Source organism: Bubalus kerabau, chromosome 21 (genome assembly GCF_029407905.1).
Source record: "Bubalus kerabau isolate K-KA32 ecotype Philippines breed swamp buffalo chromosome 21, PCC_UOA_SB_1v2, whole genome shotgun sequence".
NCBI lineage: Eukaryota > Metazoa > Chordata > Mammalia > Artiodactyla > Bovidae > Bubalus > Bubalus kerabau.
The window spans coordinates 64,057,155-64,084,854 of NC_073644.1; the positions used below are offsets into that span (position 1 = coordinate 64,057,155).

General features: G+C 42.5%; 1 protein-coding gene across 1 annotated transcript in view; it reads left to right on the top strand.

The window, feature by feature from the left end:
- Positions 1 to 27,700, top strand: part of ZCCHC2 (zinc finger CCHC-type containing 2) — a 53,722-nt gene that overhangs the window by 1,755 nt on the left and 24,267 nt on the right. Inside the window, exons 2-3 of the mRNA XM_055559738.1 lie at positions 23,340 to 23,451; positions 25,957 to 26,033. Of these exons, the coding sequence (XP_055415713.1) occupies positions 23,340 to 23,451; positions 25,957 to 26,033 (189 nt within the window). The remainder of the gene's footprint in view (positions 1 to 23,339; positions 23,452 to 25,956; positions 26,034 to 27,700) is intronic.

Genomic DNA, 27,700 nt, shown 5'->3' on the forward strand with positions numbered 1-27,700 from the left:
AGGTAAAGCGGGTCGTTGGCTCTCTGGGCTCCTGCTCAGAGAACTTGAGGTTCTCAGAAAAAGAGGTGCGAAATGACTCAATCAGTTAGGTCGTCGCGCAGGTTGTCTGGGTGGGGAAATGTGCGCTCGGGCGGTTCAGGCGCCCTTTACCCCCGGCTAGTCCGGCTTCTAACGGGTTTGAGTCGTGTCTACACGCTTGGGTCCAGGGATGTTTGTGGGGCCTTTACTGAAAGCATAAATGGTTTCTAAAAAGTTACTGAACGCCAAAATGTAGTAGATGAGACTAAAAGTAAGTCCCTTGTCGCAAACATGAAAGAAAATTTTATAAGGCCACGAAAGCAATTTAATAGTCTAGGCCCAATATAAAGCCCTTGAGTGTGACAATTTAATGGAGCACATAGCTTTCATTTAAAGACTGTACAGTAAGTTTATTTTCGTGGTTCGCGATTATTTAAAAAGTATTTATTTGGATGCCATGTTTTTCAGTTTAGGAGATCTCCAGGATGATATATTGGAAAGCGAGATTTTTTTCACTCCTTGCTTGAAAGTTCTTTCAGCTTATACATCTGCTGGCATTCAGACTAAAACTGGGCATTATAGCTCTGCAATGGCTGTGTGGACTCAATACCCATAGAATCAAAGGAACCTGGGAGCTGGAAAGGATTTAGTGATAATCTAGGCTGAGCCCCTCCTCTTAAAAAGGAGGCTTCAGTGAAGTGACTAACCCACTTTAGGACAAACTGGATCAAACTGGGACGTAGTAATACTAGTATCCAGAATTTTGGCGAGCATGAAATATTCCAGTGTCTATTTACATAGCATGCAACTGTGTATACTGCACTCTTCAGCCTACTTAGTAATTCCAAGAAAATCCTATGTGCCCATCAGGTTTAAAGAAGCAAGCCTGAACTCCAAAGCAGTACTTAAAGATCTTACCCCCAAAAATTCCTGTATACATTGTAAAGATAACTTTAGCGTGTAGATATAATGAAAATGTCTCATAGTGGAGCAGTTTATATTATTCCTTTCTTACCATTCCAACATGGGTAACCGACTAATGGTTTTAACTGCAGTGTTGTTTTTTCCCCCTTTAAATTTTGCTTATAATGCGAGTGTTGTAAGGGGACGAGAAAAGGGGAGAGATGCGTTCAGAGCACAGCAGTGAAATTTTTATGTTGACCGCGGCGTGTGGCCTTTTCTGGCCACCAGTGAGTGCCGGAAAGAGTGGACCGTGAGGCTGGGCGTGCTGCCGCGAGTTTGAGCGCATCGTTACTTCTCAGACGGCGCCTGTGTCGTGGCCGTCCGCAGGAGCGGGGGTCGATCGCGGGGCACACGCCGACAGGTGACACTGGACGCCATTTGTGGACGGCGGTGGCCTGGTGAGCGTCTTCTCTCCCGTGGTTGAGGGTTGCCGTGACAGATCACCCCGTCTTACTCGGCTGCTGCTGCCCCACACTTCGCTTGTCAGCGGGACTCCGAGCCCCTCAGCCGTGGCCGCTTCTGGCCCTGAGGACGTGCCGGTGGGTCTTCCTGCTGCCAGGCTGCCCCGAGAGGCGGCTCGCGGCGGGTCTCTACACTTCAGCCCCGCCGCTCGCGGTCTTGGCCGCGGTTGCCTGAGGAGGGAGGGCCCACCCGGGAGTCCGCAGGGAGGCGCCGGGGCTCGCGCCCGAGGGCCGCGCGGGCACGCGCCGCCGGGGACCGGCGGGGGCGGGGGGGGGGGGGGCGTCCGCGGGGCCCCGCCCCTCCCCCGCCCTGCAAGATGGCGGGCGCGCGCCGCCCACGTGACCGGCGCTGGCCCCGCCCCCGGAGGTGCGCTGCGCCACCTTGCGGGGGCGCTGGGGGTTCCCTTTGGCGTCAGCCGGGCGAGGTGGGGACCGGGGTCGGCCAAGAGCCGTGGGGAGGGTTTGCTCTGGGACTGGCAGAGGCGGATATCCTGGCAGCTTTTGCCCGGAAGTAACCTTTTAGGCCTATCCTTGTAACTTTTTAATTGCCCAGTAATAATTCTATTTCTCTACTTTCTTAAATGTCATCCATACTATCAGTAAATGGATGAAGTAGAACTAATTTTCTTTTATCTTTCTCTTAGAGCATACTAGCCCAGAATAGTGTTCCTGGCTCTTTCAGGATTTGTATCCAATTCATAATATGCTGCAGTTTCTCGTTAAAATTTTAAAAACTAAAGACATTTACCGGTAGAACTTGTATTTCAGTGCGGATTTTAATTCTAGTCGTATGCTTTCAAGCTGACCCAGGCTCAGCAACTGTTGGTTTAGTGGCATAAGGTAGTCACGATGTCAGTAAAAGTGGCAAGGTCACAAACACTACTAGAACTTACTACTAAGTAGGTCATTTTAGAATAATAGAGATTTAACAAGTGTATTTTTATTTTTAAAAGAAACATTTCTAGAGTTTTCCTACATGATTTGGACGTTTTCAGAGTAAATGTTACATGGGATTACAACTTAAATGTTGGCCTTGCTTTTAGGAGACTTATGGGTGAAGTTCATGTTCATCACAGCTGCAGTGAATTGCCAATCACTGGCATAAAATTCAACAACTAGCCCAGTTGGCAGTAGTGAAAATTACTCACAAAAATGTCCTAGGAAATTTGTGTGATTGATGCATGTCATTGTTAATGAAATGAAGTACTGCATGTATAGCATAGCTGAAAAAAACTGGTATTAAAATGGGCCCTTTACTATTAGGAACACAAGGTATAAATGATGTGTTAGCAATAGCAGCAAAAAACGAATGTGTTTTTAAGTTACATACTTAATGATTAAGTTTTTGTTTTTTTGGCTGTGCTGGATTTCCCTTGAGGCGCAGGCTTTCTGCGGAGCAGTGAGCAGGCGCTGCTCTAGCTGTGGTGCGTGGGCTTCTCTTGGGGCAGAGCGGATGCTCTGGGCTGGAGGCTCAGTAGTTGTGGCGCACAGGCTTAGTTGCTCCACTGCATGTGGGATCTTCCCGGATCACGGATGGAGCCCATGTCCCCTGAATTGGCAGTCAGATACTACCAGGGAAGTCCATGATCAAGTGTTTTTAAAAGATACTGGTCTTGTTACTGTTTCATTGAAAAGATGAAAGACAGCCCCTATCTTTGTTTCCTATCTTTGCATACTTACTAAAGACCCTCTGTTTATGAAAATGGATCCTCTAGTTCTGGAGGTTTAGCCCCCAGTTAGTGACACAAAGATGAAAAGAGCTAAAATTACCATGAAAGAGGAGAGTGAAAAAGTTGGCTTAAAGCTCAACATTCAGAAAACTAAGATCATGGCATCTGGTCCCATCATTTCATGGGAAATGGATGGAGAAACAGTGACAGACTTTATTTTTTGGGGCTCCAAAATCACCTCAGGTGGTGATTGCAGGAAAGGTATGACCAACCTAGATAGCATATTAAAAAGCACAGACATTACTTTGCCAACAAAGGTCCGTCTGGTCAAGGCTATGGTTTTCCGGCTGTCATGTATGGATGCGAGAGTTGGACTGTGAAGAAAGCTGAGCGTCGAAGAATTGATGCTTTTGAACTGTGGTGTTGGAGAAGACTCTTGAGAGTCCCTTGGACTGCAAGGAGTCCTGGGTGTTGAGATTGTTTTCAGTATCCTCAAAAGTTAATTGTTTGGCAAATAGTGCTAATATTTGAATTAAAGATAGAAACTGAACATTTATGTTAGTAGTAGTATAGCAGATAGCGTTTAGTGTTATTTGAACTCAGACACAAAAATGTGACTATGTGTCCTTTAAAAAAAGATCAGTGAAGATACTTAAAAGGAAAACTTGGCAAAATTGTTACTTTTTTATAGCATAGGTTAATTAGATATATTGTACTTGACAAAACAAGTACCTCAACTAATTTTAATAATATAGATCACATACTGGTAGTGTTAGGACATAAAAAAGAAAACTCTTTTGGAAAGAGTGCTTTTTTTGGAAATAAGTGCTCCTGTCCTGGATAACGTGTCTGTGGCAGTCAGAATCCTAGTGAGAGCTCTGAACTGAAATGAGACCGGGGAGGTTCGTGTCCAGATGTCAGCTGTTGTTGGATTAGGCCCTAAAAAGATGCTTTCCAAAAATGACATTTGAAAAGAACAACTCCACTGCTCACAGTAATAAAACCTTTATTTAATTTGTTGTCCACTGCTGGGAGCTCTTACAGTGACTCGGGTCCCTGAGCAGTGGGCACTGTCTGAGAAGGCTTTTTTCACTCCTATTGGAGGGATAATAATAGTACTTACGGTAGATTGCAAGGTTTAAATGAATGAGTACTTGTGGAATGATGTCTAGTACATGATTTTCAATAAGTGTTAGCAATTATTAATGAAAGTTAAACTTTGTTTGGAAGGTGCTGAAGAGAAGTGAGTGTAGCATCTACAAACTGAGAGTAGGGAGTAGAGCTAGTCATGACTTTTTACAGGAAATTTTAGGTTGTTTTGGCTGCATCGAGGAATAAAAGCAGTTCAGCTAATAAATGCCTTCTGGGAGAGGCTTTTAGAAGATCACAGTTAAGCAGTAATTATTTTCATAGCAAATGGCAGCTATTGGGTATCCACCCCCAGTTACTTAATTTTTTTCAGCGGTGGTTTTCTGAGGCAAGAAGAATTCGGGAAAATCTCACTTACACTGTAAGTTAATATACCATTAGTTCAGTTCAGTTGCTCAGTTGTGTCCGACTCTTTGTGACCCCATGAATTGCAGCATGCCAGGCCTCCCTGTCCATCACCAACTCCCGGAGTTCACTCAAACTTATGTCCATTGATTCGGTGATGCCATTCAGCCATCTCGTCCTCTGTTGTCCCCTTCTCCTCCTGCCCCTAATCCCTCCCAGCATCAGAGTCTTTTCCAATGAGTCAACTCTTCGCATGAGGTGGCCAAAGTATTGGAGTTTCAGCTTCAACATCACTCCTTACAATGAACACCTAGGACTGATTTCCTTTAGGATGGACTGGTTGGCTCTCCTTGCAGTCCAAGGGACTCTCAAGAGTCTTCTCCAACACCACAGTTCAAAAGCATCAATTCTTCGGTGCTCAGCTTTCTTTATAGTCCAACTCTCACATGCATACATGACTACTGGAAAAACCATAGGCTTGACTAGACGGACCTTTGTTGGCAAAGCAATATCTAAGCTTTTCAATATACTATCTAGGTTGGTCATAACTTTCCTTCCAAGGAGTAAGCGTCTTTTAATTTCATGGCTGCAGTCACCATCTGCAGTGATTTTGGAACCCCAAAAAATAAAGTCTGACACTGTTTCCACTGTTTCCCCATCTATTTCCCATGAAGTGATGGGACCAGATGCCATGATCTTCGTTTTCTGAATGTTGAGCTTTAAGCCAACTTTTTCACTCTCCTCTTTCACTTTCATCAACAGGCTTTTTAGTTCCTCTTCAATTTCTGCCATAAGAATTCTGCAAATTAGCTAATGTAATATATATATATATATATATATTTTTTTAATTGACCTTTTGTCAATTTTTGTGGGTTTTGTGAGGGGGGGGGGATGGGGCAGGAATTGTGTTCACTTCAGTCGCTCAGTCGTGTCCAAGTCTTTGCGACCCCATGGACTGCAGCACGCCAGGCCTCCCTGTCCATCACCAACTTCCAAAGTTTGCTCAAACTCATGTCCATCAATTTGTTGATGCTGTCCAACCATCTCATCCTCTTTCATCCCCTTCTTCTCCTGCCTTCAATCTTCCCCAGCTTCAGGGTCTTTTCCACTGAATCAGTTCTTCACATCAGGTGGCCAAAGTATTGGAGATTCAGCATCAGTGCTTCCAATGAATATTCAGGACTGATTTCCTTTATGATGGACTGGTTTGATCTCCTTGCTGTGCAAGGGACTCTCAATAGTCTTCTCCAACACCACAGTTCAAAAACATTACTTCTTTGGCACTCAGTTTTCTTTATGGTCCAGCTCTCACATCCATACGTGAATACTGGGAAAACCATCACTTTGATTAGACTTTGTTGGCAAAGTAATGTCTCTGCTTTTTAATATGCTGTCTAGGTTGGTCATAGCTTTTCTTCCAAGGAGCAAGCATCTTTGAATTTCATGGCTGAGCCTCAGTCTTATCTGTGAAATGGGAACAACAACATCTCTTTAAGGTTGTGGTGTTTGCATTAGGGAGACAAAATGATTCAAATTGTCTTGAGCACAAATTCTTTGAGAATGATATTCAGTGCCTTTTCTTTTCCACTAAGATGCAGCCATTCAGATTGCTACATAAATTGTTTTCAGGAATAGGTTTTCTTTTTTTTTTCCTTAATAAAAAGTCTATATGGTATAGTATAGAAAATACTATGCTGCTGCTGCTGCTAAGTCACTTCAGTCATGTCCGACTCTGTGCAACCCCATCGACGGCAGCCATCCCTGGGATTCTCCAAGGCAAGAACACTGGAGTGGGTTGCCATTTCCTTCTCCAGTGCATGAAAGTGAAAAGTGAAAGTGAAGTCGCTCAGTCGTGTGCTCAGACTGTTAGCAGCCTCATGGACTGCAGCCTACCAGGCTCCTCCATCCATGGGATTTTCCAGGCAAGAGTACTGGAGTGGGGTGCCATTGCCTTCTCCGAGAAAATACTATAGACTATAGTAATACAGAAAATATTCTCTATTACCATATCTCTAAATTGGTGTTCCAAGAAGGTAATTAATTAAGCTGGTGTGTGAGACACATTTCAGACAACTTTGTTAGTTCTTAATGTTGTTAAGATCTGATAAGCTACAGATAAGCCCAAAGGAAGCATTTCTCTGGGTCACAGATCATTAAAATATGTATTTTCCCCGTATTGGATTTGGGGATGGGAATGGAGAAAATACATAGTTTGAATTTGGGTTATCATGAACTCCCTTGCAAACGTAATCTACTTAAATTTTTTTCACATTTAGTTAGGGTAATGTAAAGGGCTCAGACGGTAAAGAATCCTCCTGCTATGCGAGACTTGGGTTCCATCCCTGGGTTAGGAAGATGCCCTGGGGAAGGGAATGGCTACCAACTCCAGTATTCTTTCCTGGAGAATTCTGTGGACAGAGGAGCCTGATGGGCTACAGTCCATAGGGTTGTGAAGAGTCTGACAGGACTGAGTGATTAACTCTTCAAAGATACTTTGCAATTCTTTTAAGTTATATAATTTTTTCATTTACTTCAGGGTACAGACTGGAATCCATAAATAATTTAACTTTTTTATACTTTTTTAAAGAAGCTATACATTGGCTGGTTTTTAAAACTATTTAATATTTTTGATCTTCCTGAGTAATAGTAGCTTAATTTTTTTTTTTTTTAACAAAAGCAAATAAAGCCTGCACTACCCTCAAAGCAGACTGAGCTTCACTTTTATCAACTCTCTCTTCCATCATGGAGGACCATGTCGTCACAGGGCTCCTGTTCCTCACAGAGTGCTTTGTCACACAAGTCACCATCATCCGGGCTGTGTAAACAGTCACTCCAGAGGGGCAGTGCCTAGGCGGGTGTTTGTGTTTCAGGTGCGACAGTTGCTGGGCGCACAGTCGTCCTTCTCCTTGTGTTCTTCCTGTGCTCCAGAGAACACTTGGTTTGATGCCCTTCGAAATGTCTCAGTTCATTAGGCATGTTTAATGCTCATTCAGGAAATAATTTGAGATCACTCTGGCAAGTTGTTTGGTCTTTCCAAGTTTCAGACTTCTCTGAATAGAACAGGGATCCCCTCACCATTTATTGTAAAGAACTGCTTGAAGATGAACACAACAACCTACATGAAACACTTGGTGAACACACGGGAGATAGGTCATCTCATCTGTGGGTGGTTCCAAGAGTGGATAGCGCAGTTTGATTGCAGTGGATGAACAGAAATACAGAAGCTTTAAGAGAAAACAGGGGTTGGGTTGCATAGGAGCTTGAAGGTCAGATCAAAGAAACTGGTTTGCAGTGAGAGCAGGTGAGAATTTGTATGTCTTCCTGAAATGTTAACTGTCCCTTTACATTCATATGTGTGAAAAGAATGTATCACTGATTTGTTTAAAAAAATAAATAAAAGACATCTTCCAAACGCATCCAGTTTTCTCAGTGGTTCCATTACATTTCTGGTCACTCTTATTTGCTTGGTAACCTTAATCCTCTATCCTTCATAAGCTGAATCTACCCTTTTCGCATCCTTGTTGACACCATTCTCTTTGAGGACTTGACCTCCGATTCCCTTTCAGCCTCCCACCTCTTAGCTGCTGACATCACTGCCAGGCCCCCCTTCCTGAAGCAGTGTCCCTCACACCACGTGTGCTTGCGGCGACCGGTGGGGCCTGGTCTCTAGTGGGTCTCGGGACTCAAACGCCGCCTCCAGCTCCTCCTGCTCACCCTGGTCTCCAGTGGGTCTCGGGGCTCACGCCGTCTCCCGCTCCTCCTGCTCACCCTGGTCTCCAGTGGGTCTCGGGACTCACACGCCGTCTCCCGCTCCTCCTGCTCATGGTCTGTGGTTTTATTCAAGGCTGACTCATGCCGTCACCTCTTGTGTGGTGGTGTTTGGAATTGTCCTTGTGGTAATCTTGGAAGTCTTTGCTGCCTCTGCCTTCCAATAGCCTGTATATTCTCTGTTACGATTTTGGTACTTATCCTGTGATTTTTTTTTTCTGTTTTTTTTTTTTTTTTTAATTTTACTTTGAATTATTTTTAACTTAAAATCCAGGAGGGAAGGTCAATCTTACAGGTTCCACAAAGACTTATGTATCACATTTCATTTTTTTTTTTTGGTCAGCGTTGCATATATCATAAGTGCTCATTCAAAATGTCCTATCCTTAGAATATTTCAAATAGTGCTCTGAAAAATACCATTATGATTAATTACTGTAAGACAGAGTGCATCAGGCAGTGATTTTTTTTTTTCCCTTGGTCTTGATGAAGTATCAGCTACTTTGCTATTTGCAGCCATACAGTATATGTGCACAATATAGATAGGCACAGTTGTTTTGGAAATAGTACAAGGAATTGTTTGTTTAGATAGAAAGCATGGACCAGTATAGATTTGAACTGAAGCTTCAGTGAGTGAATGCTGAATAGTTGTGCTTATTATTCTTTCAAAATCAGGTCATGCTTACTCTACTCCATAAGTTAACTAAGCTTTTGTGTGTAACGGTGGTGCACGTTTTGCAAACCTATGGGTGATGTTTTGATAGGATGAAAAAAGTCACAAGTTACAGGCTGTTGTCTTCTTATTGGGGTTGTTGTAGTTATTGCTGTCTAGTGCTGCTCTCCAGTTTGTGATTCGCTTGAGGGGTGGTGGGAGCCTGATAGGGAATTGAAGTACAGTACCTTGCTTATGGGGCTTCCCAGGTGGCACAGTGATCAAGAATCTGCCTGTCAGTGCAGGAGACAAAAGAGACGCAGGTTCGATCCCTGGGTCGAGAAGATCCCCAGAGGGGAACGGCAACCCACTCCAGTGTTCTTACCTGGAAAATCCCATGGATAGAGGAGCCTGGCGGGCTACAGTCCAAGAGTCACAGAGTCAGACACAACAGAGCACACACGTGATCTTGCTTATGATCTGAAAGTTAAAAACTTTTTGGTCACTCAAGTGAACAATTTTATAATCTAAAAAGTATGGAGTTTTTATGTTTCTTGTTAGGAATGTTTAAATTGGGATAGTTAAGAAACATAATGTTTCCTCAGTATGATTGATTTTTGTTTTGGTATCAGATGATTTTAAGTTGTCTAGTGGTCCTGGGAGGAAGAACGTGATCGTGCGTGAGCCGAAGTGTTTGGAGAAGACATCCTCGGGGAAGAGGCCATCTGCTGACGGGGGGTGGTGGTGGTTTGGGGAAGGTGTCATTTGTACTTGGTGGGGTTAAACACAAGGCCTGATTGAGTATTTCCTGACACTAATCATCATTGACCTTTCTGTCACTTTCTGTCAAGGATCCTTCATAGGCTTTGTGAGCATTTCGGTGGAGAACCCTTCTCTGGGGATGAAGTTCAGTTAGGAGTCCCTGCAGTGCCGTTGGCTGTCGGGGTCCTGGGCTCACCTCCCAGCAAGACACGCTGGTGTCTCCTGTGGGGAGGGGTTGTAAAGGAGAGGGCAGCTCACTTCTACGCAGGCTGGGAAGGCGAGACACAGCCTCACTAGATCCTTTGGGTCTCATGCTCACGGGTGTGTGCTTCTCAACTCACCCAGAAACATTCTTGCAAAGTGGGGATCTAAAGGTCTGGGAGCTGCCAGCCCAGGGATGCAGCAGTTCCTGATTCAGCCTCCTTGTTGTTGTTCAGACTCTTAAGTCGTGTCTGACCCTGCAACCCCACGGACTGTAGCCTGCCAGGCTCCTCCTTCCATGGGATTTCCCAGGCAAGAACACAGGAGTGGGTTGCCATTTCCTCCTCCAGGGGGTCTTCCCCACCCAGGGGTCGAACTTGTGTCTCTTACGTCTCCTTTCTTGGCAGGCGGATTCTTTGCCACTGTGTCCGGAAACACACCGGGCACTTCATGAGGGAAACATCAGGCTGTTTCTGGGTAAAAGGGCTGCCTGTCTTCTTTACTTCTCCACTCCCTGCCTCCCTGGTCAGCTTCCGCATCAGCATTCTTTCTGCTAGTTCTTCCCCAGTTGTGCATCATGCAAGTTCAGTTCTCTAGAAAAGACAATGACATCGACAATATTAATGTTTGGTTTTTGTTTTTTGTAATAAATTCAGAGTTCCCCCAAACACACATAAAGTTGCAGTGAATCAAGTTTCCCCCTTCCATCCTATTCGACCACCCAGCTCCAGCCATGCCTGCTGTGGTCACACAGGTGCCGGCCCTCAGCTCACCCGATCGTCGTGGGAAGAACTGGGAGCTGGGGCTGGGCTGTGGGCTGTGGTGGCCGGGTGTGGACACGGGGTCAGTGCATAGCTTAGTCCTTCCCCCACTTTCAGTGACTAGAGCACATTTACCCATACTTTTAACATAGTGAATCTGCCACACTTGTCTTGCTGAATCATCTTTCCCACACATTTCTAGTTAAACAGTAAGTTACATAGGGAGTGAGTCCACGGTCATAGCAGAAATCATGGCAAACTGTTTCTAAGCTGCTGACTCACTGGTCTCCCTCCTTTCTGTCCTGTTGGGTCGATTTTGTTCTTTGCGACATAACTTGAGTACATTTGGCATCCACATTTCTCTCCCACCAGAATTTACCCTTTATCAGATGCTCTAGGTTGATTCAGGACTTTCCTTTGGGTTGGGTTACACTGTTTTCACTGAGGAAAGATGAGACAGATGTCTGCCTTTCCCCCACATCCTCTCAATTGAAAAGACAGACAGTAAATAGTTCATGTCTTCGCCTGAGCGTCTTCCCTCTTCTACCAAAATAGATGAAATTTGACATCTCAGTAGTGTTTCTAATAGTGAATCATATTCTGACATTCAAAGAAAGACTTTCTATGAATCTTGCTTAGATAATAGCATATACTTTAGGTACAACCCTGGTTATTTAAAGAGAATTTACCATGTAGAACTGTAACAGATTACCTCCAAACTTAGTGACTTAAAGCAACAATAACACTTTTTTTCTTAGTGTTATGTCTCATAATTCTGTGGGCCAGGAATTCAGACAGGGAGCTAACAGCAAGAGTGACTTGTGTCTGCTGCAGAATGTCTGGACACACAGCTGGCGGCTGTGGGCCTCTCTCGCCTTGCCTCTCTCTGCGTGTCTATGGTGCGGCGTCTCCGGGGAACCACTGTTCCTATAGGCCTGGGGTCCCAGAGCAAGTGTTCCCAGAGGTCCAGCGGCAAGACTTCTATGACCTATCTCGGCCATTCCAGAATGGCTCTCCATCCCATCCTCCTGGTTAGGCCTGTCTCTGAAGTCAGTCCAGATCCACTGGCTGGGGAATTATACCCACATATCAGCAGGAGGAGTAGGCACAGTATTTTGGGCTGTCTTTACCCCAGAAACTTCCTAGGGTGTTGTCATATACTAATGTTAAATTCTCAGTCTGATTTGATAAATGTAAAAATTTGACATTAGTAAGTTTAGTATAAAAACAATTTCTGCGCTTTTTTTTTTTTTTGCCTTTTTTCTTAGAATGTCTTGGTATTTTAAGATGTGCAGTCTGCATCAAAGGATGAGAGAAAACGTATAGAACATTGGTAGATGTGCTAGGATAAAGTCTGTCCAGTTAGACCTTTGTTAAAGTAACCTGAGACCCGCGTGATCTTTGCTCTAATGATGTGTTCTCGGAGAAGGGTCTTGGGACTGCGCAGTCGACTTGACTGTTTCACAGACTTTCCTCACATTTAAGAGATCTCCAGTAATTGTGATGGATCTGCATGTGTAAAAGTGAAGTCTGAGCAGTCTTTTAGAATAACCGAGATATGTTACATGACACATGGATTTGAGTTAACCAGGAGCATGCCACGGGTCAGAGGAAGCTTTCTGAACTCAAATGAGCTACCTCAGTAGGAAGGAGAAGGGCACACACATGCCAGGGCTCTTTTTGTTCCTGCGCATATTTTTGCCAGCTTAGGGTTTTTAAAATTTGTCGTCATCTTCCAAGCAGAGAAAAATTCTCCCATTTTCCACTTGGTCCTGACCCTTTTTCTAAAATGCTGATTCTGATGTCATCTGCATCGCATTTGCATAGGAATCTGAACTTAATAGAGAACATGGGCACTATTCCTTCCTGCAGGATCCCATTAAGCCAGTGGTTCTCGGGTTTTATGGTGCCTTTCCCTGCACATAGTAAAGGCACATGTGCCGGGGGAGAGGAGACGGTGGAGCCAGGAGCTGTTCCTGCTGGGGCCGGAAGGCCCCATGATTCTGATCTCTGTAGCTCCTGAGATGTTAAATTCAGTTTTGGTTAAATTAATAAAATAAAAAATTTTCTAGTTTTTAAAACGTAGTCTAAATGACTGTATAGCAGTGATACATGCTGGGATTCAGTGTTGGGAGGAGGGGCAGAAAGCTTAATTAGTAGACATTTCATGGGTCGATGAACTTTGGTCCTTGGTTAGAAATTCAGATTCCATTTTTCTGCCTACCTTATTAAACTAGGAGGCTTTTGACTTGGTTCTTAAATTATGTGCTTCAAAGTAACTTCAGACTTTAAAAATGATTCCATACAGCTGTTTCAAAATTTATGGAGGCAATGTGATACAACTATTCTTATTTTTTTTTTATTGTGGTGAAATATATATGCGTCCTAAGTCACTTCAGTCGTGTCCAAGTCTCTGCGACCCTTTGGACTGTAGTCCACCAGGCTTCTCTGTCCATGGATTCTCTAGGCAAGGATACTGGAGTGGTTGCCATGTTCTCCCCAGGGGATCTTCCCCACCCAGGGTTCAAACCCAAGTCTCCTGCGTCAGTAGGCAGGTTCTTTACCACTATAGGTAACAAAGTGTACTGTTTTCACATTTTTTGAGTATACATTTAAGTGGCATTCACGTTGTGCAACCACCACCACCATCTGTCTCTGGAATGTTTCTTTTATCCCAAACTGAGACTGTATCCGTTAAGCCGCTACTCCCATCTTGAACTCTCTGAAGCCCCTGGTTAGAATCACCATGCTGTCCACGAATTTTACTACTCCAGGGTGCCTCATATAAGTGGAATCATACAGAATCTGCCCTTTTGTGCCTGGCCTATTTCACTTAGCATAATGCCCTCAAGATTGACCCATGTGTCAATTTTATGCCTTCTTAAGGCTGAGTAATACTCAGTTGTACATATACCTCATTTTGTTTATCTGTTCATCCATGGACTTTTGAATAGTCCACCTTTCAGCTGCAGTGAACACTGGAGTACTAATTACCTGCTTGGGTGTCTGCTTTCAGTTCTTCTGGGTATATGGCTAGGAGTGGAATTGCTGGATCATATGATAATTTTGTTTATTTTTTTTTTTTTTTAGTAACTTTTACTGTGGCTGCATTGTATACACTCCTACCAGCAAGGCAGAAGGGCTCCAATTTCTCCCCATATTCACCAATACTTATTGTCTGTTTTTGGATAATAGCCTTTCTAATGGGTATGAAGTGGTATCTCATTGTAGTTGTGCTTTGCACTTCCCTAATGAAAACTGTTCTTTCTTGTATAGTTTTGCATTCATTTATTTTTAATGGTGAGTGTTATTTTTAATTTATGAACCACATATGAACAATATGGAATATACCCTTAAGAAATGGTGGAGTTGGGGGGGGGGGGCGGCGGTCCTAAGATGGCTGAGGAATAGGACGGGAAGACCACTTTCTCCTCCACAAATTCATCCAAAGAACATTTGAACACTGAGTGAATTCCACAAAACAACTTCTGAATGCCAGCGGAGGACATCAGGCACCCAGAAAAGCAGCCCATTGTCTTCGAAAGGAGGTAGGAAAAAATATAAAAGACAGAAAGAGAGACAAAAGAGGTAGGGACGGAGCTCCATCCTGGGAAGGGAGTCTTAAAAAAGAAGTTTCCAAACACCAGGAAACACTCTCACTGCCGAGTCTGTGGCGAGCCTTGGAACCACAGAGGGCAACATAACTGGGAGGAAAAATAAATAATTAAAACCCACAGATTACGTGCCCAACAGTAACTCCCCCCAGCGGAGAAGCAGCACAGACGCCTGCATCCGCCACTAGCAAAGTGGGGGTTGGGCAGGGAGGCGTGGGCTACATTGCGTAGAGTAAGGACCGGGCCTGAATGCCCCAAGGGCAATCTGAAGGAACTAACTTGGGATGGCAAACTAGACTGTGGGATAGCTACCACAGGAAAAACCCTAACCTAAGACACTGCCAGGCCCGCTCACAGAACAAAGGACTGAACAGAGCTAGCCAGCTGCCTGCCGGCCCATCTTCCTCCTGAGACAGGCAGCCAGATCCAGAAGGGGGCAGTCACGGCCCCAGAGAGGCATTATCTACCAAACTGCAAGCAGGCTTCATTGCTAACCGAGACTTCTTGGGGGTTCTGGACGGTCAACATCTGTCTGAGAAGGTGCGCCAGGTGTACACCCAGAAAACTGAGCGGCAGGGATGGGGGAGGTGATGAGTCGCAGTGACTGCGCTCACCAAACACCTGATCACCTGAGCTGCTCGGACCTGGGAAGGGCACAAAATGCAGGCCCAACCGAGTCTGCGCCTCTGAGGACTACTTGAGTGCCTAAACCTGAGCAGCTTAGACCTGGGAGGTGCATGCAGCCCAGGGCCGGCCTCGGACGATTCCCAGTGGAGCAACCTAGAGCCTGAGCAGTGTGGGCAGAGAGGGCACACGTGCTGTGAGTGGGGGCAGGCCCAGTGTGGCTGAGACAGTGCAAGCACATGCCAGTGTTATTTATTTGCAGTGTCCCTCCCTCCCCACAGCACAACTGAACAAGTGAGCCTAAAAGAAAGTGTCCACCACCGCCCGCCTAGTGTCAGGGCTGAAATCAGACACTGAAGAGACCAGCAAACAGAAGAAGCTAAAACAGAGGGAACCGCCTGGGGACTGACAGGTAGTACTGACTACATAGGAAGGGGCCTATAGATGTTGAGAAATATAAGCCAGATCAAGGAACTATCCGAAAATGAACTGACCCCATACTGCCCACAACACCAGAGAAAGTCCTGGATATATTTTGACTATCATTCTTTAAATTTTTTAAAAAAAATTTTAATTTTAAGTCCTCTATTACTCCTTTAATTTTCATTTTTATAACCTATTACTTTGCAAAAAAAAAGGGACCCTATTTTTTAAAGCAAACTTTATATATATATATATATATTTATAATTTTTGTGACTTTGTTTTTTTCTTTAATACTGTATTTTTGAAAATCCAACCTCTACTCTAGATTTTTAATCTTCGCGTTTTGGAATTTGTTATCAATTTTGTACCTTTAAGAACCCAATCTTCAGTACCCATTTTTACTTGGGAGTGAGATTACTGGCTTGACTGCTTTCTCCCACTTTGGACTCTCCTTTTTCTCCACCAGGTTGCCTGTATCTCCTCCCTCCCCCTTCTCTTCTCTACCCAACTCTGTGAATCTCTGTGTGTGTTCCAGATGGTGGAGAACTGATTACTGGCTGGATCTCTCTCTCTTCTTTTGATTTCCCCCTTTATTCCCCTGGCCACCTCTGTCTCCTTCCTCCCTCTTCTCTTCTCTGTATAACCCTGTGAACATCTCTGAGCGGTCCAGACTGTGGAGATCACATAAGGAAGTGATTACTGGCTAGCTTGCTCTCGCCTCTTTTGATCCCCCCTCTTCTCATCCTGGTCACCTCTATCTCCCTCCTCCCTCTTCTCCATGTAACTTGGTGAACTTCTCTGGGTGTCCCTCACTGTGGAGAAACTTTTCATCTTTAATCTAGATGTTTTATCAGTGGTGCTATATAGATGGAGAAGTCTTGAGGCGACTATAAAAATAAGACTGAAAACCAGAAGCAGGAGGCTTAAGTCCAAATCCTGAGAACACCAGAGAACTCCTGACTCCAGGGAACATTAATCGACAGGAGCTCATCAAATGCCTCCATACCTACACTGAAACCAAGCACCACCCAAGGGCCAACAAGTTCCAAAGCAAGAAATACCACGCAAATTCTCCAGCAGCACAGAAACACAGCCCTGAGCTTCAATATACAGGCTGCCCAAAGTCACTCCAAACCCACTGACATCTCATAACTCATTACTAGACACTTCATTGCACTCCAGAGAGAAGAAATCCAGCTCCACCCTCCAGAACACCGACACAGGCTTCCCTAACCAGGAAACCTTGACAAGCCACCCGTACAACCCCACCCACAGTGAGGACACTCCACAATAAAGAGAACTCCACAAACTGCCAGAATGCAGAATGGCCACCCCAAACACAGCAATATAAACAAGATGAAGAGACAGAGGAATACCCAGCAGGTAAAGGAACAGGATAAATGCCCACCAAACCAAACAAAAGAGAAAGAGATATGGAATCTACCTGATAAAGAATTCTGAATAATGATAGTGAAAATGATCCAAAATCTTGAAAACAAAATGGAATCATAGATAAATAGCCTGGAGACAAGGATTGAGAAGATGCAAGAAAGTTTTAACAAGGACCTAGAAGAAATAAAAAAGAGTCAATATAAAATGAATAATGCAATAAATGAGATCAAAACCACTCTGGAGGGAACAAATAGTAGAATACAGAAGACAGGATTAGTGAGGTAGAAGATAGAATGGTAGAAATAAATGAATCAGAGAGGAAAAAAGAAAAATGAATTAAAAGAAATGAAGACAATCTCAGAGACCTCTGGGACAATGTTAAATGCCTCAACATTCGAATCATAGGAGTCCCAGAAGAAGACAAAAAGGAAGACCATGAGAAAATTCTTGAGGAGACAATAGTTGAAAACTTCCCTAAAATGGAAAAGGAAATAATCACCCACGTCCAAGAAACCCAGAGAGTCCCAAACAGGATAAACCCACAGTGAAACACCCCAAGACACATATTAATCAAATTAACAAAGATCAAACACAAAAAACAAATATTAAAAGCAGCAAGGGGAAAACAACAAATAACACACAAGGGGATTCCCATAAGGATAACATCTGATCTTTGAATAGGAACTCTTCAGGCCAGGAGGGAATGGCAAGACATACTTAAAGTGATGAAAGAAAATAACCTACAGCCCAGATTACTGTACCCAGCAAGGATCTCATTCACATATGAAGGAGAAATCAAAAGCTTTACAGACAAGCAAAAGCTGAGAGAATTCAGCACCACCAAACCAGCTCTCCAACAAATGCTAAAGGATATTCTCTAGACGGGAGACACAAAAAGAGTGTATAAACTCGAACCCCAAACAATAAAGCAAATGGCAACGGGATCATACTTATCAATAATTACCTTAAACGTAAATGGGTTGAATGCCCCAACCAAAAGACAAAGACTGGCTGAATGGATACAAAAACAAGACCCTTATATATGTTGTCTACAAGAGACCCACCTGAAAACAGGGGACACATACAGACTGAAAGTGAAGGACTGGAAAAAGATATTCCATGGAAACAGAGATCAAAATAAAGCAGGAGTAGCAATACTCCTATCAGATTAAATAGACTTTAAAACAAAGGCTGTGAAAAGTGACAAAGAAGGACACTACATAATGATCAAAGGATCAATCCAAGAAGAAGATATAACAATTATAAATATATATGCACCCAATATAGGAGCACCACAATATGTAAGACAAATGCTAACAAGTATGAAAGGGGAAATTAACAATAACACAATAATAGTGGGAGACTTTAATACCCCACTCACACCTATGGATGGATCAACTAAACAGAAAATTAACAAGGAAACACAAACGTTAAATGATACAATAGACCAGTTAGACCTAATTGATATATCTATAGGACATTTCACCCCAAAACAATGAATTTCACCTTTTTCTCAAGTGCACATGGAACCTTCTCCAGGATAGATCATATCCTGGGCCATAAATCTAGCTGTGGAAAATTCAAAAAAATTGAAATCATTCCAGGCATCTTTTCTGACCACAATGCAGTAAGATTAGATCTCAATTACAGGAGAAAAACTATTAAAAATTCCAACATATGGAGGCTGAACAACACACTGCTGAATAACCAACAAATCACAGAAGAAATCAAAAAAGAAAATGCATAGGAATGAATGAAAATGAAAACACAACAACTCAAAACCTGTGGGACACTGTAAAAGCAGTGCTAAGAGGAAGGTTCATAGCAATACAGGCATACCTCAAGAAACAAGAAAGAAGTCAAATAACCTAACTCTACACCTAAAGCAACTAGAAAAGGAAGAAATGAAGAACCCCAGGGTCAGTAGAAGGAAAGAAATCTTAAAGATTAGGGCAGAAATAAATGCAAAAGAAACAAAAGAGACCATAGCAAAAATCAACAAAGCCAAAAGCTGGTTCTTTGAGAGGATAAATAAAATTGACAAACCATTAGCCAGACTCATCAAGAAACAAAGGGAAAAAACTCAAATCAATAAAATGAGAAATGAAAACGGAGAGATCACAACAGACAACACAGAAAGACAAAGGATCATAAGAGACTACTATCAGCAATTATATGCCAATAAAATGGACAACGTGGAAGAAATGGACAAATTCTTAGAAAAGTACAACTTTCCAAAACTGAACCAGGAAGAAATAGAAAATCTTAACGGACCCATCACAAGCACAGAAATTGAAACTATAATCAGAAATCTTCCAGCAAACAAAAGCCCAGGTCCAGACAGCTTCACAGCTGAATTCTACCAAAAATTTAGAGAAGAGCTAACACCTATCCTACTCAAACTCTTCCAGAAAATTGCAGAGGAAGGTAAACTTCCAAACTCATTCTATGAGGCCACCATCACCCTAATACCAAAACCTGATAAAGATGCCACAAAAAAAGAAAACTACAGGTCAATATCACTGATGAACATAGATGCAAAAATCCTTAACAAAATTCTAGCAATCAGAATCCAACAACACATTAAAAAGATCATACATCATGACCAAGTGGTCTTTATCCCAGGGATGCAAGGATTCTTCATTATCCGCAAATCAATCAGTGTAATATACCACATTAACAAATTGAAAAATAAAAGCCATATGATTATCTCAATAGATGCAGAGAAAGCCTTTGACAAAATTCAACATTCGTTTATGATAAAAACTCTCCAGAAAGCAGGAATAGAAGGAATATACCTCAACATAATAAAAGCTATAAATGACAAACCCACAGCAAACATTATCCTCAATGGTGAAAAATTGAAAGCATTTCCCCTAAAGTCAGGAACAAGACAAGGGTGCCCACTTTCATCACTACTATTCAACATAGTTTTGGAAGTTTTGGCCACAGCAATCAGAGCAGAAAAAGAAATGAATCCAAATTGGAAAAGAAGACGTAAAACTCTCACTGTTTGCAGATGACATGATCCTCTACATAGAAAACCCTAAAGACTCCACCAGAAAATTACTAGAGCTAATCAATGAATATAGTAAAGTTGCAGGATTTAAAATCAACACACAGAAATCCCTTGCATTCCTATACACTAATAATGAGAAAATAGAGAAATTAAGGAAAAAATTCCATTCACCATTGCAATGAAAAGAATAAAATACTTAGGAATATATCTACCTAAAGAAACAAAAGACCTTTATATAGAATACTATAAAACACTGGTGAAAGAAATCAAAGAGGACCCTAAAAGATGGAGAAATATACCGTGTTCATGGATCAGAAGAATCAATATAGTGAAAATGAGTATACTACCCAAAGCAATCTATAGATTCAATGCAATCCCCATCAAGCTACCAACGGTATTTTTCACAGAGCTAGAACAAATAATTTCACAATTTGTATGGAAATACAAAAAACTTTGAATAGCCAAAGCAATCTTGAGAAGAATGGAACTGGAGAAATCAACCTGCCTGATTTCAGGCTCTACTACAAAGCCACAGTCATCAAGACAGTATGGTACTGGCACAAAGACAGAAATATAGATCAATGGAACAAAATAGAAAGCCCAGAGATAAATCCACGCACCTATGGTCACCTTATCTTTGACAAAGGAGGCAAGAATATACAATGGATTAAAGACAATCTCTTTAACAAATGGTGCTGGGAAAGCTGGTCAACCACTTGTAAAAGAATGAAACTAGAACACTTTCTAACACCATACACAAAAATAAACTTAAAATGGATTAAAGATCTAAACGTAAGACCAGAAACTAAAAAACTCCTAGAGGAGAACATAGGCAAAACACTCTCCGACATAAATCACAGCAGGATCCTCTATGACCCACCTCCCAGAATATTGGAAATAAAAGCAAAAATAAACAAATGGGACCTAATTAAAATTAAAAGCTTCTGCACAACAAAGGAAACTACTAGCAAGGTGAAAAGACAGCCTTCAGAGTGGGAGAAAATAATAGCAAATGAAGCAACTGACAAAGAATTAATCTCAAAAATATACAAGCAACTCCTGCAGCTCAATTCCAGAAAAATAAACGACCCAATCAAAAAATGGCCCAAGGAACTAAACAGACATTTCTCCAAAGAAGACATACAGATGGCTAACAAATACATGAAAAGATGTTCAACGTCACTCATTATCAGAGAAATGCAAATCAAAGCCACAGTGAGGTACCATTTCACGCCAGTTAGAATGGCTGTGATCCAAAAGTCTACAAGCAATAATGCTGGAGAGGGTGTGGAGAAAAGGGAACCCTCTTACACTGTTGGTGGGAATGCAAACTAGTACAGCCACTATGGAGAACAGTGTGGAGATTCCTTAAAAAACTGGAAATAGAACTGCCACACGACCCAGGAATCCCACTGCTGGGCATACACACCAAGGAAACCAGAATTGAAAGAGACACGTGTACCCCAGTGTTCATTGCAGCACTGTTTATAATAGCCAGGGCATGGAAGCAACCTAGATGTCCATCAGCAGACGAATGGATAAGAAAGCTGTGGTACATATACACAAGGGAATATACTCAGCCATTAAAAAGAATACATTTGGATCAGTTCTAATGAGGTAGATGAAACTGGAGCTTATTATACAGAGTGAAGTAAGCCAGAAAGAAAAACACCAATACAGTATACTAATGCATATATATAGAATTTAAAAAGATGGTAATGATAACCCTGTACGCGAGACAGCAAAAGAGATACAGATGTATAGAATAGTCTTTTGGACTCTGGGAAAGGGCGAGGGTGGGATGATTTGGGAGAATGGCATTGAAACATATATAATATCATATGTGAAACGAATCGCCAGTCCAGGTTCGATGCATGATACAGGATGCTCGGGCTGGTGCACTGGGATGACCCAGAGGGATGGGATGGGCCAGGGAGGTGGGAGGGGGGTTCAGGATGGGGAACACGTGTACACCCATGGTGGATTTATGTTGATGTATGGCAAAACCAATACAATATTGTAATTAGCCTCCAATTAAATAAATTTATATTAAAAAAAAAGAAAATGGTTGACCCGTTCAGCTAAACTTCCAATTAACACAAGTATTTAAGAGGATTACAGTGCTTTATTTATATTGATTTTTGAAGTATTTATAGCAGTTTAGGCCAATGTGGTTGTATTATTTTGTAGTAAATGATTATATGGTTTGGGTTGGGAAATACATGATTTTGTTACTGTTAGAAGAATTCTTATGCCTGCCTTTTTTTTATTCAATAATATTGAAAGTTGGTGAGTGCCATTCAAAAGTTGGTTGCTGACTTAAGAGGTCGATGCTCTCCTTCTTCTTAAGTGTTTCTGTGTAGACAGCCTTTATTTCCTTGGGTTTCTAGAAGACGACACACCATGAGGCTGAAGCTTAGCTCCCAGGGGTATCTGGTATGATGCCTTATTCCTAGGAATAGAGCCATCAACTGACAGCTCATACTCACTGACAGGTCAAGAGGCATGGTCAGACTATAGAACAAAATATTTTAAATTAGAATTCTTGGAAAGTTTAAGGTCTTCTGTTGACTTCATTTTTATATACAATTAAAAAATTAATGTGTATTATTTATTGCAGATTTGTAATATTATAATTAGCTCCTGTAACTGAGATAATTTTGGTCTGAATAGTGTTTTGAGATTCTGAACATGAAGTGGGGGAGGATAAGGTATGAATTCTGATATAGATCCATTATAAAGCTATTTTAATTTTTGGCTTACCCAGTGGGTTAGAGTAACAATATATTGGGTTGATCAAAAGATTTGTTCATATTTTTCCATAACAACTTAACAGAAAAATTGAACTTTTTGGCCAACCCAATCCATGACAGTGTTTGAATTCTGAGAGCCATGTATAAGATTGGCAAGCTCTTCATGACTCCCAAGTAGTGTTTGTAGGGATAAAACTTAACTCTAGGTCACTAATGGTAGAGCACCTAGTTGATATTAGATGGTTTAGCATTAATGTAAACTCATTGTCCACACACATTCTTGTTTAGATTTGTGTATTGATGATAGTCTTAAAAATTTTTTTCCTAACAAAGCGTCTTGTTAGACTGTCACTAAGACCAAGTAGTGAATTAAAAAACTGCATGAAAACATAAAAAATACAGATGCCCTTACATCTGGGGAATAACATAAAGGGTACCGTCTTTTTATATGTGATCATGGTTCACTTGGGTAAGGAATTGACATCATTGGCGATTCTGAATAGCAGTATGCTGTGTGTGCCCCCCAAACTGGGACAATTAAATAATTGATAGAATATTGCTGTTAAATGAAGATAAATATGGCTATCTCTTTCCTGCTCTGGCACTGTGCCTTTCTGCTCTAAATGTGTAATCACCTATTTTATCTCTAAAATTGCTGTTGAAATTACTGCTGTTAAAAGTATCACTTTAATCTAGTTTATTTTTGTGGCGTTCATTGTTCTTAGTCTCAGATGTAGATTAACCTGTGCCCCCCTCTCTCCTCTAGAATGACTCTTCTCATGGTGATCATATGCAAAGTAACGAGGCCAGTTTAATAGAACAAGCCCCAATACCTCATGATGGACTTACTGTGACACCTCACAGAACCCAGCGAGAAGGTATGTTGTATTTTTCCTAAACTGTAAACCGTCTGGACACAAGGTTGCAGAGTGCTACTGACGCTGACTAATTCACCCCCTTTCCCCTTTGTGGAATACAGAGCTCTGTGGGTCCTGGGTTTGGCTCAAATGCTGGTTCTCTCACTTCCTTGAGTCTGCATCTGGGCTCCAATTCTGCAGCCCCCTGGCCCGTCCCAGCCCACGCTTACTCGGTTCTGCCTTTCTTAAATCAGGCTGCATACTTCTGGAGGGCAAAGACTTTAACCTCCCCCCAGAGTATTAGTACAGTGCTTTAGCTGTAGAATGTGCTCAAGGTCTGCTGGAAAAGTCAATTTTACTGAAGTGCACTGTAAGAGAGAAGAGATTTCTTACAAGCACGTGCTTCCTGCAGTGATGCAGTTTTCCAGAGGTCTGGGTGGGGGAATGGAAGGACATTGCCACCCGAAGAGAAACAGGTTCACATGTTCTCTTCCCTTTACATTTGGGGGTCCATTAACCTGCTGAGGGAAAATTTGGGAAGGGTGAAAGATAGGCGGTAAGCATCATACTCAGTTATAACAGCTTTGAATTGATGTCTTTCTGTTTCCTTTTAGTTCCAATAATAATCCTTTTCATGTAATGCATTTTTCTTCACGGAGGAAAAATAGATGTGAATGTTTAAGGTTTAGAAAATGTTTACATAATTAACTGCTTCTGTTCAAGATTACTGAATCTTGAACGGTAATCTGGAATCCTGCCTGGTCTGCTTCAGCCAGGCTCAGTGAAGCAGAGTTTGGGTTTACAGTGAAGGTCCGTTGTGGTTTTGTTTTGTTTTTTTTTCTTTAAGAGAGTTAAAAAAAAATAAAAAGACTTCATCAAAATGATAATAATTAACTGTAAGGTGGTACTTATAGATGGTTTTTCCTATATCTTTAACTTTTAAACAAATGTCCATAGTCATGCTCTGCAGTTCTTTAATTTGAGAGTTGCAGGGCCTCCCATTATCAGCCATCCCTCACCCCGTGCCCTCTGTCTCCCTCACCTCGATTCTGATAGATCACAGCAGGTAGAAGGGAAATGGAGCCGAAGCCACAGCCATGCTCCTGTGCCACACTGCTCTGCGGCCCCCTCTCAGCCTGCTTTCAGAAGTAAAGCTGCTTCATATTTTGGAACATTGATTAGTTCAGATCATTTTTATTGAATAGCACCATCCTTCCCATAATTGAATAGAGCAGCTTTTGGAAACAGCAGGCCCCTCCCCTCCTCCAGCCTTCGTCGTGTGCAGCAGTGCTCAGCCACTGCAGGCTTCTCACCCCACCTGGCGTCTGCGGTTGTTTCGTCTCCATCCTCAACGTTCTCATCCACCAAGGGAAACTGGCCCAGAAGCAGGCCACCAAACACTAGACATTTGGAAAGTTAACACAAAATTCTGGTAATGGTGTCTCCTAATGTCTGTTTACCAGCAGATTTCTGTAATCTTAGGATTCCTGCTTTCTCAGTGCCCACCTTCTGTGATCTATAGCAATCTTACTTCTTCCTGCACACTTTTGTTCCTTTGTATATTCTACTTCACCTGTTTTAACTTCTTCCTTTAAGGCAAAGTCCTTCCCTTTTCTTTTCCATCTCCTGTCCCCTGTGACTCGAGCGGTGACCTTGTGTTGAGTCCCTTTCCTAACTTCTTCCCTGTGACCTTTATCATCTTCATTACGATTTCTTCTACTTACACCTGAGCAGCAAATTTTTTTTTCCTTAAGTCCTTATATTATGCTTAGTAGACTGGCTCTTTTTACTTTGTAAAGAGATTTACTTGCTAAGGTGGTAACTTCTATTGAAGGATGTATGAAATGAGGACTTTGGGGGTTTGCACTTTGACTTACTTCATGAGTGAGCTGATCATCTTACCTAGTTCAGTTCAGTGTAATTGTTCTTAAGCCACCAGTGTAATTGATGACCACTATTGTATAATAAATTGTGAGGAGTTTTACTACAGTGAACCATCATAATTCATTATAATGTTAAGTTGTGTTACCATTGTATGATATTAAGGGTCACACTTGAGGGAAACAGTTTTTAAATTCTGAATTGGAAAGAAGTCTTTATCGCTTTCCTATTACTTTTGAAGAGTTCCCCACCTCATTTAAGAATTTTTTCTAGTTTATACCTAATCTGCCTAAATAACTGAAAGACTCTAAAGTGCTGTATTTGTGGTAATGTGAATTAACAGTTTTGAAGATTCCTCTAGATAAGCAATCTTCACTGCAGGCACCTCTTATTATTTATCTTTGGTGCTTAGCAGAGTGCTTGAAACGACTTTAGGCACTCAGCATACTCATAGATGTAGAAAGAAATTACTTGATGGATAGACAGCACATTGCTGTGCTTCTGGGGTTTTTGGTTTTATTCCATGATTAAGGCCAGTAGTAAAGATGAAGATAAATAGCTTAACCATTTGGCTGTGTCAGGTTGAATAACTGAAATGTGTATCTAGTCTCTGTAGAACAAGTCAGCATGTTTTCTTTCTTTCAGCTGTACACATTGAGAAGATAATGTTGAAAGGAGTCCAGAGAAAAAGGGCTGACAAATATTGGGAGTACACCTTCAAAGTAAGCTACTCTCACCCAAAAAAGATACCTCACACTGTGTTCACTGATCTTTTGGAAGGAATGAAAATTAATCTTTGGAAAAACTAAATGGCAGGTTTGCTAACTTAAGAAAAGCTGTGCACATATCTGTGTTTGTCTTAATTAAGGGGATGTGCTGTTTCCAGTATATACTGCATGGTTTGCCCAGTTTAAAAGATGTATCACATTAAGATTGCTCTGCCAGTTTGATTAAAAAGAAATAAGAGGCTTAGATTTAAGGTGTAAACAAACCTTTAGAAAGTGAAAGTAACCATTCAGCAGTGTTGAGTGTCGGGAAGACAGGCGTAGCCTTCCGTGGCAGTCTTCCCCGGTGTCTCTCCTCTTCCTCCGAGGCTGCTGTTTCCTGGCCCTCGTTGCCTGCTCTGGTCTCTGGTTGCTCTGCTGCCCTTCTGTCCGTCACACGGTGTCTGACTGAGCGCAGAGCCCAGCGCGGTCGGTCCCCGCGGCTCCTCTCTGCCTGTGGCCTGGGCTGTGGACCCTTGCCCGCGTCTCCCTCCTCCCTGCCGGGCCGCACCGGCCAGCGCTGCTCTTCAGGCGGGCCGCCTGTGCTGGAGCTGCAGGGCGGAGGCATCTCTGTGCGCCCGCCCCTCACTTCCTTCTGAAGGAGCTGTCCGCCAGACGTCAGCGGCCCTGCCTCACGAAGTCACTTCTGATCCTGCAGCAGAAGGTCTTTTCCTTCATCCCGGGTGTACCGCCATCATCCCTTTCCCAGGTTCTTGTACTTGGGTTACATGGTATTTCTTTCCAGAAGGCTGTCATCTCCGAGAGAGCAGGAATCATCATCCTCTGCATCTCACCGTGTCTGACTTGCCTTGTTTTGTTGAATAAGTTTTGGGACTAGCCTCTGCCTTCTGTAGAAGTATCCTCAGTTTTCAAATTTTAAGTCCTTATCTCCACATCTCATCTACATTTGACACCAGCCATTCTGCGCTCTTTACTCAGCTAGTCCAGCTCTCCTTGCGTTGCTGGAGCTCTTAGCTCGTTCATTCGATAAGGCCTTTGTGTTCTCTGGCTGGAATCATCTATCGGCCCCAGATTGAGCCGCCACTACCCTCCCCGCCCCTGCCCAGGTCGTTCTTGGCGCCTGTCTCACGTGCTGCTCGCAGCCCCTGCTCCGTGCCTAGTGCACTGTCTGTGGAGCCCTGGTCACTTATGGAAGACTCTCTCTGCTCACGGGCTCTGGTCTGATTCCTGCACTGGGCTCTGCCCTCAGCCCACAGAGCCTTCACTGTCTTGCCCTCTCCGTACCCTTTCATAAGAACAGTGTCTGACTCCAGTAGCTGCTCAACGACCATTTGAATAATTAGACGTCATTTAAAAATTTGCCCCCTTAATAAGGATATTTGTTTGAGGGTTGCTGGGTAAAATGCTGAAGGTATTGTTAAGTATTTGGTTAATTGTGGCTTGACTAGTTGCTAAGGCTTATGTGTTACATAGTTCAAGTATTTACTCAGCTCAGATAATTGTGAAGTAGAAATGATTAGTGGGCCACCATTGAGTCCACTGAATTAAAAGTATCCAAGAAGTAAGTAGGTAATCAATTTTAGTTGTGGCTCTTCTGCTTGCTTAGAGTTTGAATCTGTCAGCCTTTTTGAGTTTTAGTTTCTCCATCTGCAAATGGAAGTAGT